We start from the raw sequence: 13,917 nt of genomic DNA on the forward strand, positions 1-13,917 counted from the left end.
CCAAACCCTCCTGTAATTTGCACCCTGCTTTCATGTGAATTTTCAATAGATTTTCTTTAGTTGCCGTTATACAAAAAGCTTATAATAAACATTCTGACTGACTTAGGTTGTCTGAGAAAGCGTGTGGAGTAGACCGATTTTGTGTGAAGGACTCAGGATGTTTTTGAAAAAAATAAAATAAATAGAAAATTATATATATATATATATATATATATATATATATATATATATATATATATATATATAATTATTATTTTTATTTTATTTCTTTTTAGAAATATGAACAAGGTTTATGCGCTCACTCATTTGTATATAAATGGTTTCCTAATTATTGTAAGCAGTATATATCTTCAGAATATTGAGGCATTGGATCATGTCGAGTCTGCAATTAATCATGGAAAAAAAAATCTTGCTGTAGTTCACTTAAGAGCCACCGGCGTCGCTAATAAAACACACTTCTGAAATGTAAATGTAGCCCTTTTTAAATGTTGTTTTCTTTTCTGAACTCCTTTACATAACAGTAAAAGTGCCCGTCTGTATTTTTAAACAAACGATAAATCAGGGATGAGCATAATTCAGCATTAGATCTTATGCCCTTATAAGCCTGATGTCTCTCTGCTGGAGCACATTCAAAATGGGGAGTTGCAGTACCATAAAAAGACATTCGCACACACACACACACACATTCACACAATCTCTGAGCACAAACTGAGATTAATGCATGTGTAATCTTGCTGGAATGTGCAGTTTCAGAGCCCCAGCCGTACCCTAGTGCCAAACATACAGGTTATAATCCTCATCCACTGCATGTGCTGATATGAAACAGAGACGAGCATAAGAACATAATAGACTCTCTGGTCTTTGGCAAAGCTTCAGGTCACATGAATGCAGTATTGTGTGCCTGTTGTAGTTTTTTGGTCAGTGAAAACGCTCACAGTGTGGGAGTATTGTGTTTCTATGGCATCTTCTTTTTTGTCTTGACAAGGCCTTTCTCTACTAGGCAGCGGTAAAACTCCTGGATATACGTGTAAACACACTTCCAGTCCGGCTCTCGCATCCGCATCAGGTCATCAACGTCCAGCAGGGGAGGACAGTCGGCTAGTCTCCTACACACATGAGGAAAATTAATCTTATTTGAAATTCAAACATTGTTTTTCAATGTGACATTGTTTTCATGATTTAGCTCATTTTCCTCCTAAATACTGATGTTTTACGTAAGTATTTACGTCATGCTGTCTTTGATTTTTGCTAAGAGAATTATAATTTTATTTTATAATTTTTGTTTTATAAACACATTAAAGATCCCTTAAACAAATTTTAAAATTGACTTTAATTTGAAAGCACTAAAACATACATAACCCAATATCTTGCCTTCTGGTATCTCCACTGTAGTTCCTAGATATGCTCCTTGCTGCTGATTGGCTGCAGATGCATTTTGGAACTTGGTCCGACCACTGTGGTCAAAAGTGTTTTTAAAAAATAGTTTAGAGCACCTTTGAATACTTTATAATTTATTATGATATAATTGATTGTAAATATAATGCTAAAAGTAGCAAAAATACTAAACTATTTTCGCCATTTCAGGTGATAAACAGCATTTTTCTTCTTACTAGAAGTTATAACAAGACATGTTGTTTGGTCTCTTCAAAAAATAGCATGCTTCTTGCACAAAACAATGATCAGGATCCATATTGATTGCCTTATTTTGTATAATTGATTCTTAATACTATACTTTGTTTTTGTTTTTCTGTTAACTTCTATTCATTGGATACCCCAGTTTAAAGAGGCCACTGGGGAGGGAGTAGTTGGGAGGGAGTAGTTGGGAGTAGTTGGATTGATATATTCATTCATTTTCTTTTCAGCTTAGTCCTTTAATTAATCCGGGGTCACCACAGCCCTTCCAGCCGCAACCCATGTCTGGGAAACATCCACACACACACACACACACACACACACATTCACACAAACTCCATACAGAAACGCCAACTGACCCAGCCGAGTCTCGAACCAGCGACCTTCTTGCTGTGAGGCGACAGCACTACCTACTGTGCCACTGCGTCGCCTGGATTGATATATTTCATTATATTGTTTTTTCAGCCTGTATGCTTTAACAATAAAAACTATAGCATTCTACTTTATAATATTTTCACTAGGAATTATGCAAATGTTTTCCAAATGATACTACTATAGCTTTTCAGACAATAAATATTATTTTTATTAATTATTGGAGGTCATATTGTTTGGTTTATTTATTAAAGATTGTTTTGCCATCATTTACACACTTTACGCAAAATCGCTGACCAATTAATTACATTTCTCACAGACTTGAGTCCGAGAAATCCACAGTTTTGTTCCTATCAGACTTCATTAATCTTGTCTAATAGGTGATCAAGCTTCATTAGTCGTCTGTGTTTTTAAAGAACTTATACATTTTACATTAACAGCTAAAATCGTGCAGAGTGAACTCGGCGTTAAGCGGTTTTCATGATTTTATCAAGTTGCAGTGCCACCATAAGCCCAAACTACATTACATATTTACCGTGACCTCAGTTTGATCTCATGCATTCTGAGTTTGGTAAGATGTTAGTAAAAGTGTTTGTTTTTTGATATTCAGAGTCTCGAGTATTTAACTGCACTGCTATGGTTATGATCTGGCAAAACATAGGACTGTAGTTTGCAAATTAGTTATTTCACAATCTTATAAAAAGTAGCAACAGAATCTAATGAATAATTGTAGGGCTTGAGCCAGGAACTCTATTAGTAAGGTGATTTCATGCTTTTGGCTGTTGTAGCGCCACCATCAGTATGATTGGGGTGATTCTTGCAGATGTGTAGATTGCCATGCTGTTTGGTCTCTACTTTTAGTTTAAGGGCAGAAAAGTGACCTTTTGACTTTTCTAAAAATTACAGTTGCATTTAAGCATTATGCTCGGATTCATAATAATAATAATGATAATAATAATAACAATAATAGGATAAAACTTACATTATATAATATGATATTTCTTTGATAACATTATATTTTTAATTGATCAAGTATATGATTTATGAAATATATGATTACCCTAAGTTGCCTACTTTAGTTAAGCCTTTAAGCTGAATACTAGTATCTTGAAAAATATTTGGTAAAATATTATGGACTGTTATCATAGGAAAGATGAAATAAATCAGTTATTAAAAATGAGTTATGAAAACTATGTTTAGAAATGTGTTAAACAAGATCTTTCTGTTAAACAGAAATTGGAAAAAAATATACTGAGGGGCTAATAATTCTGACTTGTGTGTGTGTGTATATATATATATATATATATATATATATATATATATATATATATATATATATATATATATACGAAAAATTTCTTAAGACGTCTTAGTCTTAGTAGAAAAACAAAGCTTTGTCTTAAAGTCTTACTCTGCAGTCTGGAATGCCTTCTCAAAGTTGGCTTTGCGATCGTAGGGGTCAAGAGTACAATATTCAAAGCCCTCTGGAAAGAACCTGTGCACCAGGGCACAAAAGGCCAGACCGTCAGCCCAGCTAGAGGAGAAATTCTGGATGTTCACACCCTAAACACACAAACAAGTTTAAAAGGGTGAATCAAAGCAAAAACATGTTTTCGAGACTCACACAGAGAGTCACACATTTCACAAAACAGACAGAGTGTTTGATTGAATGTGATTTTGTCTTTTCAGGCTCACCTCATATGGCTCAGTCTTCACACGGCACCAGTCCAGCAGCATCTGTTTGACATCTTTGGTGTTTGGGCCTCCGACTGCCGAACCGCCAGACAATTTAACCCTGGCCACATGTGACTGAGCCGAGCTTCAGGAGGAAAAAAGAAAAACCATCAGTCAATGGGATACGTCCCAGTGCTGGTGTCCTGATGAGCCTCTAGCAGTGACTCACCTGCTCACCGTTTTCGGAGAGGAAACTGAGGTTGGTGGTGAAAGTGTTTTTGCCTGAGCTGTTCCTGTACCGATGTAAAAAGAGAAATGGAGGTTATCAAAATTTTGAAGTAAAAGTACAAAGTGTTCAGATCCTCAAGAGCAATGCTTTCTCACTGTGTGCGTTGTATTGAGCACCGCCGGGGCCATTAGAGGCTTTCTGATCCTTACTGAGGCCAGCAGATGTCTTTCCTCCAGTGCCCTGACGCAGGTTCTCCATTCGGGCTGCCCGCTCACGATCACGCTGTTCTGAGAGAGAGAGAGAGAGAGAGAAGAGCAGGATGTTAGTCATTCACAAACAATAAATAAACTAAAATGTTGTGCATTTCAATCTGAATTGGAAAGTTAACAAATACAAAGAAGTATAGTATATTTTGTTTACTTCTTTAGTTGTGTAAGAGTAAAGACTCTCAAAGGAAGGATCTGATGAAATTATGTTTGAGTTGCCGTTCAAAAGTTTAAAGTCCTTTTTAAATTAAATTAATAATTTGGCTCCACTACTATATATTAAGTTGCCTTAACTTCTATATACTTACATCAAAAAATAAGTACAATGTACGAAACTAATGTATCGCACAACACATGGTTTGAACAGGTTTAATGGTATAGGTAGGTTTAAGGGTGGGTTAAAGGGATGGGCTAACAGTGTAATTATAATGTAATTACAGAAATTAAATAAAGATGTAATTACATGCAGATACTTTTGAAATTATAAGTACAATGTATAAACATGTATATACATAATAAGTAAGTATAAAGCAATTAAGTAAAGGCCATCTATATAAGTTCACTGAAAAAATTATTAATTGGATTTACTAATGTTTTTTTGGTTGCAAACATGTTAAGTGAGCTGAATTTAGACAAATAAATTAAGTTGAACATTACTAAATTTAATCTGTTTGTTTAATTCAGCCCATATAAATTGTTTGCAACCACTTAGAAGAGTTCAGATGCAAAAACCTCTAAATGCCATCTGAAATGTTCTCCTAAAATGAGCATTTTTCTCAGCCTCCTATGTTTATGTTCAAGTATTTCACTTTAAAGGCAATGAAAAGAACCTATTCGTGACTATAAAAGGAAAATTAACGAGCCTACACAAAAAAAATTGTTTGCTGCTTGTTCAAACTACTTATCTAAAATAAGCTAAAACAACACAATTCTTGAGTTTTTTTTTAGACTTAAATGTTTTATGTTCAATCCACCTACATTTGTGAAGACTAGTAAGTTAACTTAATTCCTTCATGTTGTTCCAACACAAATGGATTGTGTGGAACCCAGCATTTTTTACAGTGTACACACAAGAGTCAGAGAAAAATGCTAATTTCAGAATATCAAACAGCATTTAGAGTTTTTTGCATCTAAACTCTTCAATTGTAAATCAAATGAATAATTCTTTTCAGTGTTGGGCCAATTATTTTATTTATCAAGAGAAAAATTGTACTGATTAACAGTGACATTTCTATGCATACATTTTTTCAAAGAATCACATTTCTACAAAAGATTTAATTTAAATAATAAAAAATTAAATAATAAATAAATAAAAAATCTTTAATATGTATAATTATTGAAGAAATATTATACAAATAATACATTATATTAAGAAAATGGCAACCTTTTTTATAGATATAAATAAACTATTCTCACTATATATTACATTGCAATATATACTTTAGTCTATAATGTGATCCAGATTGCAGACATGTTTAGTTTGATTCACTAAAAACATGTCAGGGCCACATTAGACTTTACAGAGGCCATGTTTGAGCCATATACAGTCAAGATTATTAGCCCTCCTGTGAATTTTTCTTTTTCAAATATTTCCCAAATGATGTTTAACAGAGCAAGGATTTTGTCATGGTATTTCCTAATATTTTTCTTCTGGAGAAAGTCTTATTTGTTTTATTTTGGCTACAATAAATGCAGGTAACACAAAACCAACAACAACATATTATGGTCAATATTATGTAAGCAATAATTAAGCAATCTTTTTTGGATCGTCTACAGCAGCGGTTCTTAAAAGGGGGGGATTATGTTGCTTGGCGATTTCCAAAAATCTAATACATTTTATTAAACTATTAGAATGATATTTTATCCATAACATAACGAAGAACAATAGTAGTTAATAGAAGTAAATAGTAGTTAATAGTAACATTGTTAACATGTTAATAATATACATAATTATATATACCGATTATGTTATTTTAAAGACAAATCAACAGCGTGAGATGCAGCACATTGATCTTATGGCAGTTTAAACTTTCTGACACCTTGCATTCATGTACATTAAAAATAAATACAGGCCAAAACTAAACACGGAGGATGGTCTCCGAGTGGCGTTCTCCAAAATTAAACCATGAATAGATGGAGGTGTGTGCAAGGATTATATATCTATAACCACCTCAGAGAATATTGGGGGTCGCGAGTCACTTGCATTGTTATTTTGGGGGTCATCGACTGAAAAGTTTGGGAACCCCTGGTCTACAGAATAAACATTGTTATGCAATGACTAGTCTAATTACTTAAAAAGCTTTCCCAATTAAGCTAGTTAAGCCTTTAAATTGCACTTTAAGCTGAACACTAGTGTACTGAAACATATCTAGTAGAATATTATTTACTGTCATCATGGCAAAGATAAAATAAATCAGTTATTAGAGATGTGTTATTAAAACTATTATGTTTAGAAATGTTGAAAAAAAACATTATTTCCGTTAAACAGAAATTGGGGAAAATATATATAAGGGGGGCTAATAATTCTGACTTCAGCCATATATACTGAATAAATGACATTAGGGACATGACCCAGTCCTCACCCCTCTTCCTCTTGAGCAGTTCTCTCATGGCAGCCCGGATCATTTTCCTCTCCTCGAAATCCACAGCCTTATCTAGCTATTACATGCGATAAACAGAAGGGAAACACTTTTTCCTAAATATGGTCAAGACAAACCATGATAACAAACCCTGCTCCGCCTGTAGCGCTGTCAGTGGCCTCTTACCATGTTATTGAGGATCTCCTCGTCCTCTATAGTGGCCAGCTGTTCGGCTGTCAGTCGACCCGTGGTATCGGCCTGCTCTTTGGTACCTGCCTCTAATGTTCCCTTTTCAGCCTCCATCTTCAGTGACAGCTGGGACAGAAGGAGGAACAGGAGGTGTTGATGGAGCCAGCTTACGAGATGTGCGTGTGTGTGTCTCCATGTGTGCGTGGGAATGAGGAGGACGTTTATAGAGACAAAAAATGAGGGAACGCTTGTACAAGAGCTACTAGTACAGAGATATTTTCAGAGATCCCAAAGAGAAGGTTATTATACTTTTGCATTTTAAATTTGTTTTTATTTCGATACTATTTGTAAATTTGCTGTCAGCGCCAATAGCCTAGTGGTTAAGTGCGCAGACATATAGCACCATGGTGCTCGCGGCGACCCGAGTTTGATTCCTGGCTCAAGGTTCTTTGCCGACCCTTCCCCTCTCTCTGCTCCCAATAGTTTCCTGTCTGCAACCTCTACTGTCCTTTCCAAATAAAGGTGACCCCCCCACCCCCCAAAAAAAATAAATAAATGAAAATATTTTTTAAATTACTCTCATTTTCAGTTTAGTTTTTCGAATCATTAATGGTTTTAGTCTAGTTTTTTATTTTTTTAACATGTTTCTGTTTAGCTTTTATATATTTATTTTCAGTTTTAGTTGTAGTAATTCTAGTTAATCAAGTTAACTGAACATTTCCAGTGTTGACCAAAGCAAAGTTTACATTATCTGTTATGCGAACTAGGGCTGAACGATATTCATAAAATTGCCTTTGCAATTTATTCAACCCAAGCTCATTCTGAAAACGTACCTTTATATACATTTCTGGAGGCCGTCAAATACATCCCAGGAGGTACGTATTTTGGCAGTTTTTGTTTTTGCAAATCCTCAAGAGTCCGCAAAGTACACTTTTAAAGGTCTCAAAAAAGTGCCATTCGCGCCTGCTGTTCTCTCATAAATCCACCAGAGGCCGCTGTCGAATGATTGTTAGACTGACTGACTGGCTTACTGACTGACTGATCGACTGACCCACCCTCCCCCTTCCCTAAGCCCAACCAATAGTATTTTAAAAAGCACAGATTGGCCCACCCACCCACTTCCCTAAAGCCAAAATGAAAAATTTAAAACTCAATTCAGAAAAAGAAAAGCCCTCGTCTGATTTTTACCACATTCTCACGCTGATATTTACTTGTTTATTTATTTTTTTGGTTTTATTCTTATGTTTTTGTCTTACCTGCTTTCTGGCACCGTTCTTCACCAGACTCAAACCCCCTTCATCATTGTCATCTCCTCTCTGCATCTCTAGTCCACCGAAGTACATGGCGAGCTAACTGGACAAATTGGTAACAGTCGGAAAGCCTTTCATAACGAGGTGAGCGATCAGTGGTAAGCGCAAAATGTAACGGCGTCATACCATCCCGTATCATTCATATAAAAAATGAAATGCAGCCATACGTACTTCGCGCTACATAATTCACAATCTCCAGAAATGTACATAGCGCTACATTTTCAGAATGAGCCTATGTTGAATTTATTTCTTTTATGCGATATATGTTGCGATATAAACACAATTTTACTAGATGTCTTTAATGAGACCAGCAGGGGGCACTTAACATGTGGTCTGTGTGGGTCCTAAAGCCCCAGTATATTGATGGGGACTCAGTGAGCTCAGTTAGGACAGAGGTCTTGACTCTCTGTGGTTGTAAAAAATCCCAGGATGTCCTTCGAAAAAGAGTAGGGGTTTAACCTCGGCATCCTGGCCTCTGTCCATCATGGCCTCCTAACCAACCATCATATATAATAATTGGCTTCATTACTTTGTCTCCTCTGGTGGTGGATCAGGAGATTCCCCCCAATGTGTAAAGCGCTTTAAGTTTCCTGAAAGCACTATATATGTAAGGAATTATTATTGTTAATAGCTCTGTTTGATAAGAATTCATCATTTTAGAAGGATTGGGATGATTTTGTATGGGAGGGTTTTTGCATAAAATATAATCAAGAAATGACAGACACAGATGAATAAAAGAGCAACAGCGCTTTAAAGTTTCCAGACAGAAACTGATTAATCAAATGTAAAATTTGAAACTACTTGTAAAATTGCTGTAAAAAGTGATTAGTTGACTTAACTTTAAAAAAGTGAGAAAACTTGTTGCCTTATTTAAGTTATTAAATTGATAAATTTTTATATTATAATAATTTGTTATTAAATTATTAATGAACTATGGGCATAATTATACAAATTAAGTCAACTTAATGGTTACGTTAACTTGCCTTTTTTAAAGACAAAAGCAATTAATCCCGTTTAAAGCATTTAGTCTTCATTGTGTAAATAACTATATGCAATTAATCTTTAAGCTACAAACATTGTAATTTTCTTTTTCCCAAAAGGCTTAAATTCACTTGAAATGCTTACACAGTGACACTGCAGATCTTGCGATGTGAATATTGCGGATTTTCACATTGCTATATCGATGCTGAAATGATATATTGTACAGCCCTAGTGCAAACTTCTTAGTAATTAAAATAAAAGTATAGTTTGAATAGACAGTGACTGAACTAAAAATAATACAAAAGAATTGTTATTTTATTTCATAATATTATTTTCTGTTGTTAACATCAGTGTTGTAAGTTTCGTATAGTTTTTCATTTATTCTGAATTTTTATTTTATATTACAGTTAACGAAAATGTTTTAGTGGTAGTCTTATTTTTCCTTTACTAAAAATAACCATGCTAGCTTATAGGGATGAAATGCTAGAACACACTTAAAAAAACTTTTTGGGGTTCCTTTAAAATGACTTTTTAGAGAAAAAATATTTAGAATAAAAAAATTCTTAGTGTGAAGAACATTTTGAACATATAAAGAACCATTTATGGAAAGTAAATGTTTTATGGATGTTTTTTCAAAGAACCGTCATACCATAATAAAAACAGTTTATTTTCATGAGTTTATCTAGTCACAGCCAAATCACTTGTTTGCGTGTCTTCTGAACAAACAGGTTTCATTAAAAAATGTTTTGTGAAATTGTTTTCTCGCAGATTAAGTGTCAAGCTGGTTTCAGCCACACACATAAAGGACATCCGGATGGCAATGACTCAGGCATTCATCTCAGCATAAACAGTAGCCATGTTGGTTAGTGCTGACATTAACCATGCAGTGCTGTAGGATGTGTCGAGCACCTTCTGCCTGTTACCCTTTAAATCAACTGGGGCCCAAACACAAACAAAGATCTGTGGAATAACATGCTTTATGAGCAAAGACTATTTCTCAGAGCTTTTTTCTTTACAGTGAATAAAGTGACCTCGAAATTGAAAATTCATTCTAAAAAAATAGTAAATTGTGAAATGTGAAGACCATTTAAATGTATTTTAATTTCTTTAATAAAAGAGTTTCTTTTAAATTAGGTTTACGTTTTAAATTAGGTTTTTATTAAGAATAAAAATACAATTTTGTATTTGTCAGTGGAGCCCCTAATAGCCTTGATATACTTCAAGTGAAACAGAAGAATGGCAATGCGTTCTTTACCAGAAAAAAAAAAATCAGTTATTTAACAGGTATCATATTTCATGATTCATATGGTGTTTTCTTTTATTTATGGTTATGAGTTGCATTATAAGACCTTAATCTCTGCTCTGTTGACTTTTGATGTTGTAAAATCAACTGTGCATTTTAACAAAGTGTTTTTTATTGGCATTTTAGTAGTTTGTAATAATATAATGTATGAGAAATAATATAAAGAAAATTAAGTCTGTAAAATAACAGAAAAAGTATACTGGACTAGGCATGGGAAGATAACCGATTTCAAGGTTTACCACGGTTTGGAAAAGTCAAGGTTTTGAAACCGCAAACATTTTCTTTTATACCATTCCTAAGGTATATGTAAGTAGTTTTATATGTGTTTTTTTACGATGATTTCTTTAGGCTTTTGATGACCCAAAATTACCCTCCATATCAAAAGCTACTTGTCAGCCCACCTAAACATATAGACCTAAACAGTGCAGTGGCTTTACTTTATGTCCAAAGAAAAAAAAGCTATCCAAAGATTTTCAAGCCTTTTCAAGTTGTTGTGTAATAAAGACAATCAGTGGTTTACTTAAATTGTTTAGCCTGACATGTTTTTTAAAAAGCCAAAATATTTTAAATGTTTCTTAAAATAAAATATATTGTGTTCAATGGGGAAAAGGTTGTTGTTTTTTTTTTACCCAGACATTTCAAAAGAACTAATCATAATATGGTAAAACCATAAAATCACAATATTTTTATCCACGGTTATCATGCCGTCAGAATCTTATACTGGCCTATGCCTATACTGGACGTTTATTACCAGGTTTTTGTACCATCATTTATAACACCAACCCAGACAATATATAACTTCATATGATTAAAAATGTCAATAAAAATCACATCAAAAGTTTTTGATGGAAAAATCAAAGTTCCATAATCCACTAATAAACATTAAGCAAAAAAATAAATAAATAAAAAGAATCACAAAATACAGAAAACTGTTAGTTTACAAGTATTTAAAATTACACCTGCACATGATGCGAGAAACCCTTTTAACTGTGGACATCAATTACAAATTCACACAATTTCCCTCAATATTGTACCAAAGAAGGTACAAACCCTTGTCACTAGGGCAGTACCTTTTTATGGAACAGAATTGTAGCTTAAGACAAAGAAACGAATTTGTACCATTACAGTTTGTACCTTTTAAGGACATGATTTGTACCATGGGAAACCAAAATGTACCTTTGATTTTTAAAACCTGCAAATACAATATTGTACCTTCATCAAAGGTACAAATCTGATCCATGAAGGTACCAATACTGTGACAAGACACCTTACTTTAACAGTGTCAAATGTGTTCCTTCAAGAACTATTAAAAGGCATTTTGCTTTATCCAAAATGCATCAATTTATTTTCAGTAAATATGAAACATCAAATACATTTTCACAAAAATGTTACAGAAACACATTCTCTCATGTACAATATAAACATTTTTTCTCCAAATATCACACAATACCTTTGTAATCACTTAATTTACTTAATTTTAAAATAGAAACAGAATTCTGCAAAAGTATTGTAAGATTTGCACAATGTTTGATTAGTTTTACAATAATAAAATGTCTGCATGAACACTTTGCATATGCAGGACTTTTGCCAGCTCACGTAGTGGAAAACAAATGCCAAAAGGTGCAAATATCAATAATGAAAATGTTTTTATCAGAAAATGCTTAACAAATGCTTATTAAAAACGCCTTAAATGTTTAGTTTACAAAACCTACAGTTTTGTTTTACCAGTTGTTTTGTATTATAGAACATAATAATTAATGTTTATGAGTGTCTTTAAACATTTGCTTTTAAATGATGATTTATGTTTTAATATGGAAATTATTCATAAAATCCCTTCCAGTCATATTTATTTTCATAGATGTTGTAATAAAGTAGTTGTCCAACACTTATGCACCATTTTTATGAGAACAATTACGTACGTTTATTTCAATTGTACCATAAAAGGTACAGAACAGTATCGTAAGAGGTCTTTTCTGTACCATATAAGGTACAACATTTACAAAGGTACAAAACTGTATTTATTTAAAACATTATTGGTACCACCGTGTACCTTTTTTCTGAGAGTGTAGAACACTTTTACATTATTTGGCAAAATGATAAATGTATTTCTAATATTTCTATTACAAGTTTTGTAAGCAATTGTTTCCTACTTTCCTGGAGAATGCAAAAGTTTTATGAACAAACACAAAATATTTTTTTCTGTCTGTCACATAGTAAAGAATTAGTGGATCATGAGTTAAGGTGTACCCAAAGGATGCCTGTGATTACTCTAATAGGACATCTGTGTTGACCGGTTCATTAACCCTAAATACCAAAATGGCTCAGTAAACTGAGAAAAAATCCTCCAGTGTCCATGATACAATTTGGTACTGCTGTATTTCAGATAAAATGTGGGTTGAAGCTTTAGCAATTGAATTGTCAATGTTATTTGATTTCTGAATCCCATAGTACAGTTTTAGCCTAATAACACATAATGATGTTGGCGGAATTTACATAACCACTCAAAAACAATTTGTGCCCTAACATCAGTGTAATAGCTGTTATGTAAACACACAATAATTGCACTGAAAGATGGATGGAAATTCATTAACAGAAGTCAATGCTTAGTAAAATCTTGACAATAAGAAACAGAAAGGAGCTCACCAGTCTCAGTCCGGGACGTCCGAGAAGAAAGCTCTTGCAGTGTGATCCAGAAAGGTGAACAGTGGGATTTAACATATACTCAGCTCTGATGCTGGACTGAGCGAGTTTTTCAGTAACCCCTCCCATCATCACCCTCTTCAGAAAGGACCAAGAACAAAACAAACAAAAAAAGTCCCTACCAGAACGAGACATTAAGTATTAGTGAACTATTTTGGCACTGCTTGTCCTGATCATTCCCTTTCCTGTCTCTGCTCTCAAGATAACTGTGCGTCAGCGTTTAATCTAAACACTGTCACTTTCAAAAGTGCTATCAGGCTATTTATGCGCTCGAGGAAAGAAAACTTGAAGATAAATGGTGCTCTCCCAGCATGCTTTGTGTTGACAGTGGTTGTATTAGCAGGTGGCCTGACTCGACGGAGAGTTAAACAGTGAATGAGTAGACAGACGGAGAACATAGCCTTATTAAGGCATAGCAGGAGTGATGTTGCATAGCGGTAGCTCCATGTTTACACGGGTCAGACACATCCTTTTCTCCTTCGCAGACATAAACACGCTTGCTGCATTTATCAGTGGAAGCAGAGGCCAGACGTGTCAATGGTACCGTATGATGGGAGTGTGTGTGAAATGAAACAGTGTTTGGCTCTACCTAGTGGTGAAAGGTGGGTATTGTTTGTTTTCTGACGGAGTGACTATTATTGTTTGACGTGGATGAAATGAAACCTTGAGTTCGACTGGACTG

The 13,917-nt window shown here is 34.2% G+C and overlaps 1 protein-coding gene across 1 annotated transcript; it reads right to left on the minus strand.

Moving 5' to 3' along the window:
- Window positions 1–282: 282 nt before the first annotated feature.
- Window positions 283–13,436, minus strand: smtna (smoothelin a). The gene is made up of 8 exons (XM_056466989.1): window positions 13,179–13,436; window positions 6,939–7,067; window positions 6,756–6,831; window positions 4,063–4,194; window positions 3,908–3,971; window positions 3,700–3,823; window positions 3,416–3,567; window positions 283–1,106 (listed from the first exon to the last, which is right to left on the minus strand). The coding sequence occupies exons 1-8, from the start codon at window positions 13,368–13,370 to the stop codon at window positions 956–958; spliced, it is 1,020 nt and encodes a 339-aa protein (XP_056322964.1). The 5' UTR covers window positions 13,371–13,436; the 3' UTR covers window positions 283–955.
- Window positions 13,437–13,917: the final 481 nt, after the last annotated feature.

This window comes from Danio aesculapii, chromosome 10, assembly GCF_903798145.1.
Source record: "Danio aesculapii chromosome 10, fDanAes4.1, whole genome shotgun sequence".
In the NCBI taxonomy this organism is placed as follows: domain Eukaryota; kingdom Metazoa; phylum Chordata; class Actinopteri; order Cypriniformes; family Danionidae; genus Danio; species Danio aesculapii.

What these genes read in the sequence shown, in the direction of transcription:
- smtna (XM_056466989.1), bottom strand. Translation starts at nt 13,370, where the DNA reads ATGTCTCGTTCTGGTAGGGACTTTTTTTGTTTGTTTTGTTCTTGGTCC. An exon ending in ACTGCTCAAGAGGAAGAGGG is followed by an intron (nt 4,195 to 6,755) that starts GTGAGGACTGGG and finishes TCTCTCTCTCAG; the next exon opens with AACAGCGTGATCGTGAGCGG. An exon ending in TGAAGACTGAGCCATATGAG is followed by an intron (nt 3,568 to 3,699) that starts GTGAGCCTGAAA and finishes TTGTGTGTTTAG; the next exon opens with GGTGTGAACATCCAGAATTT.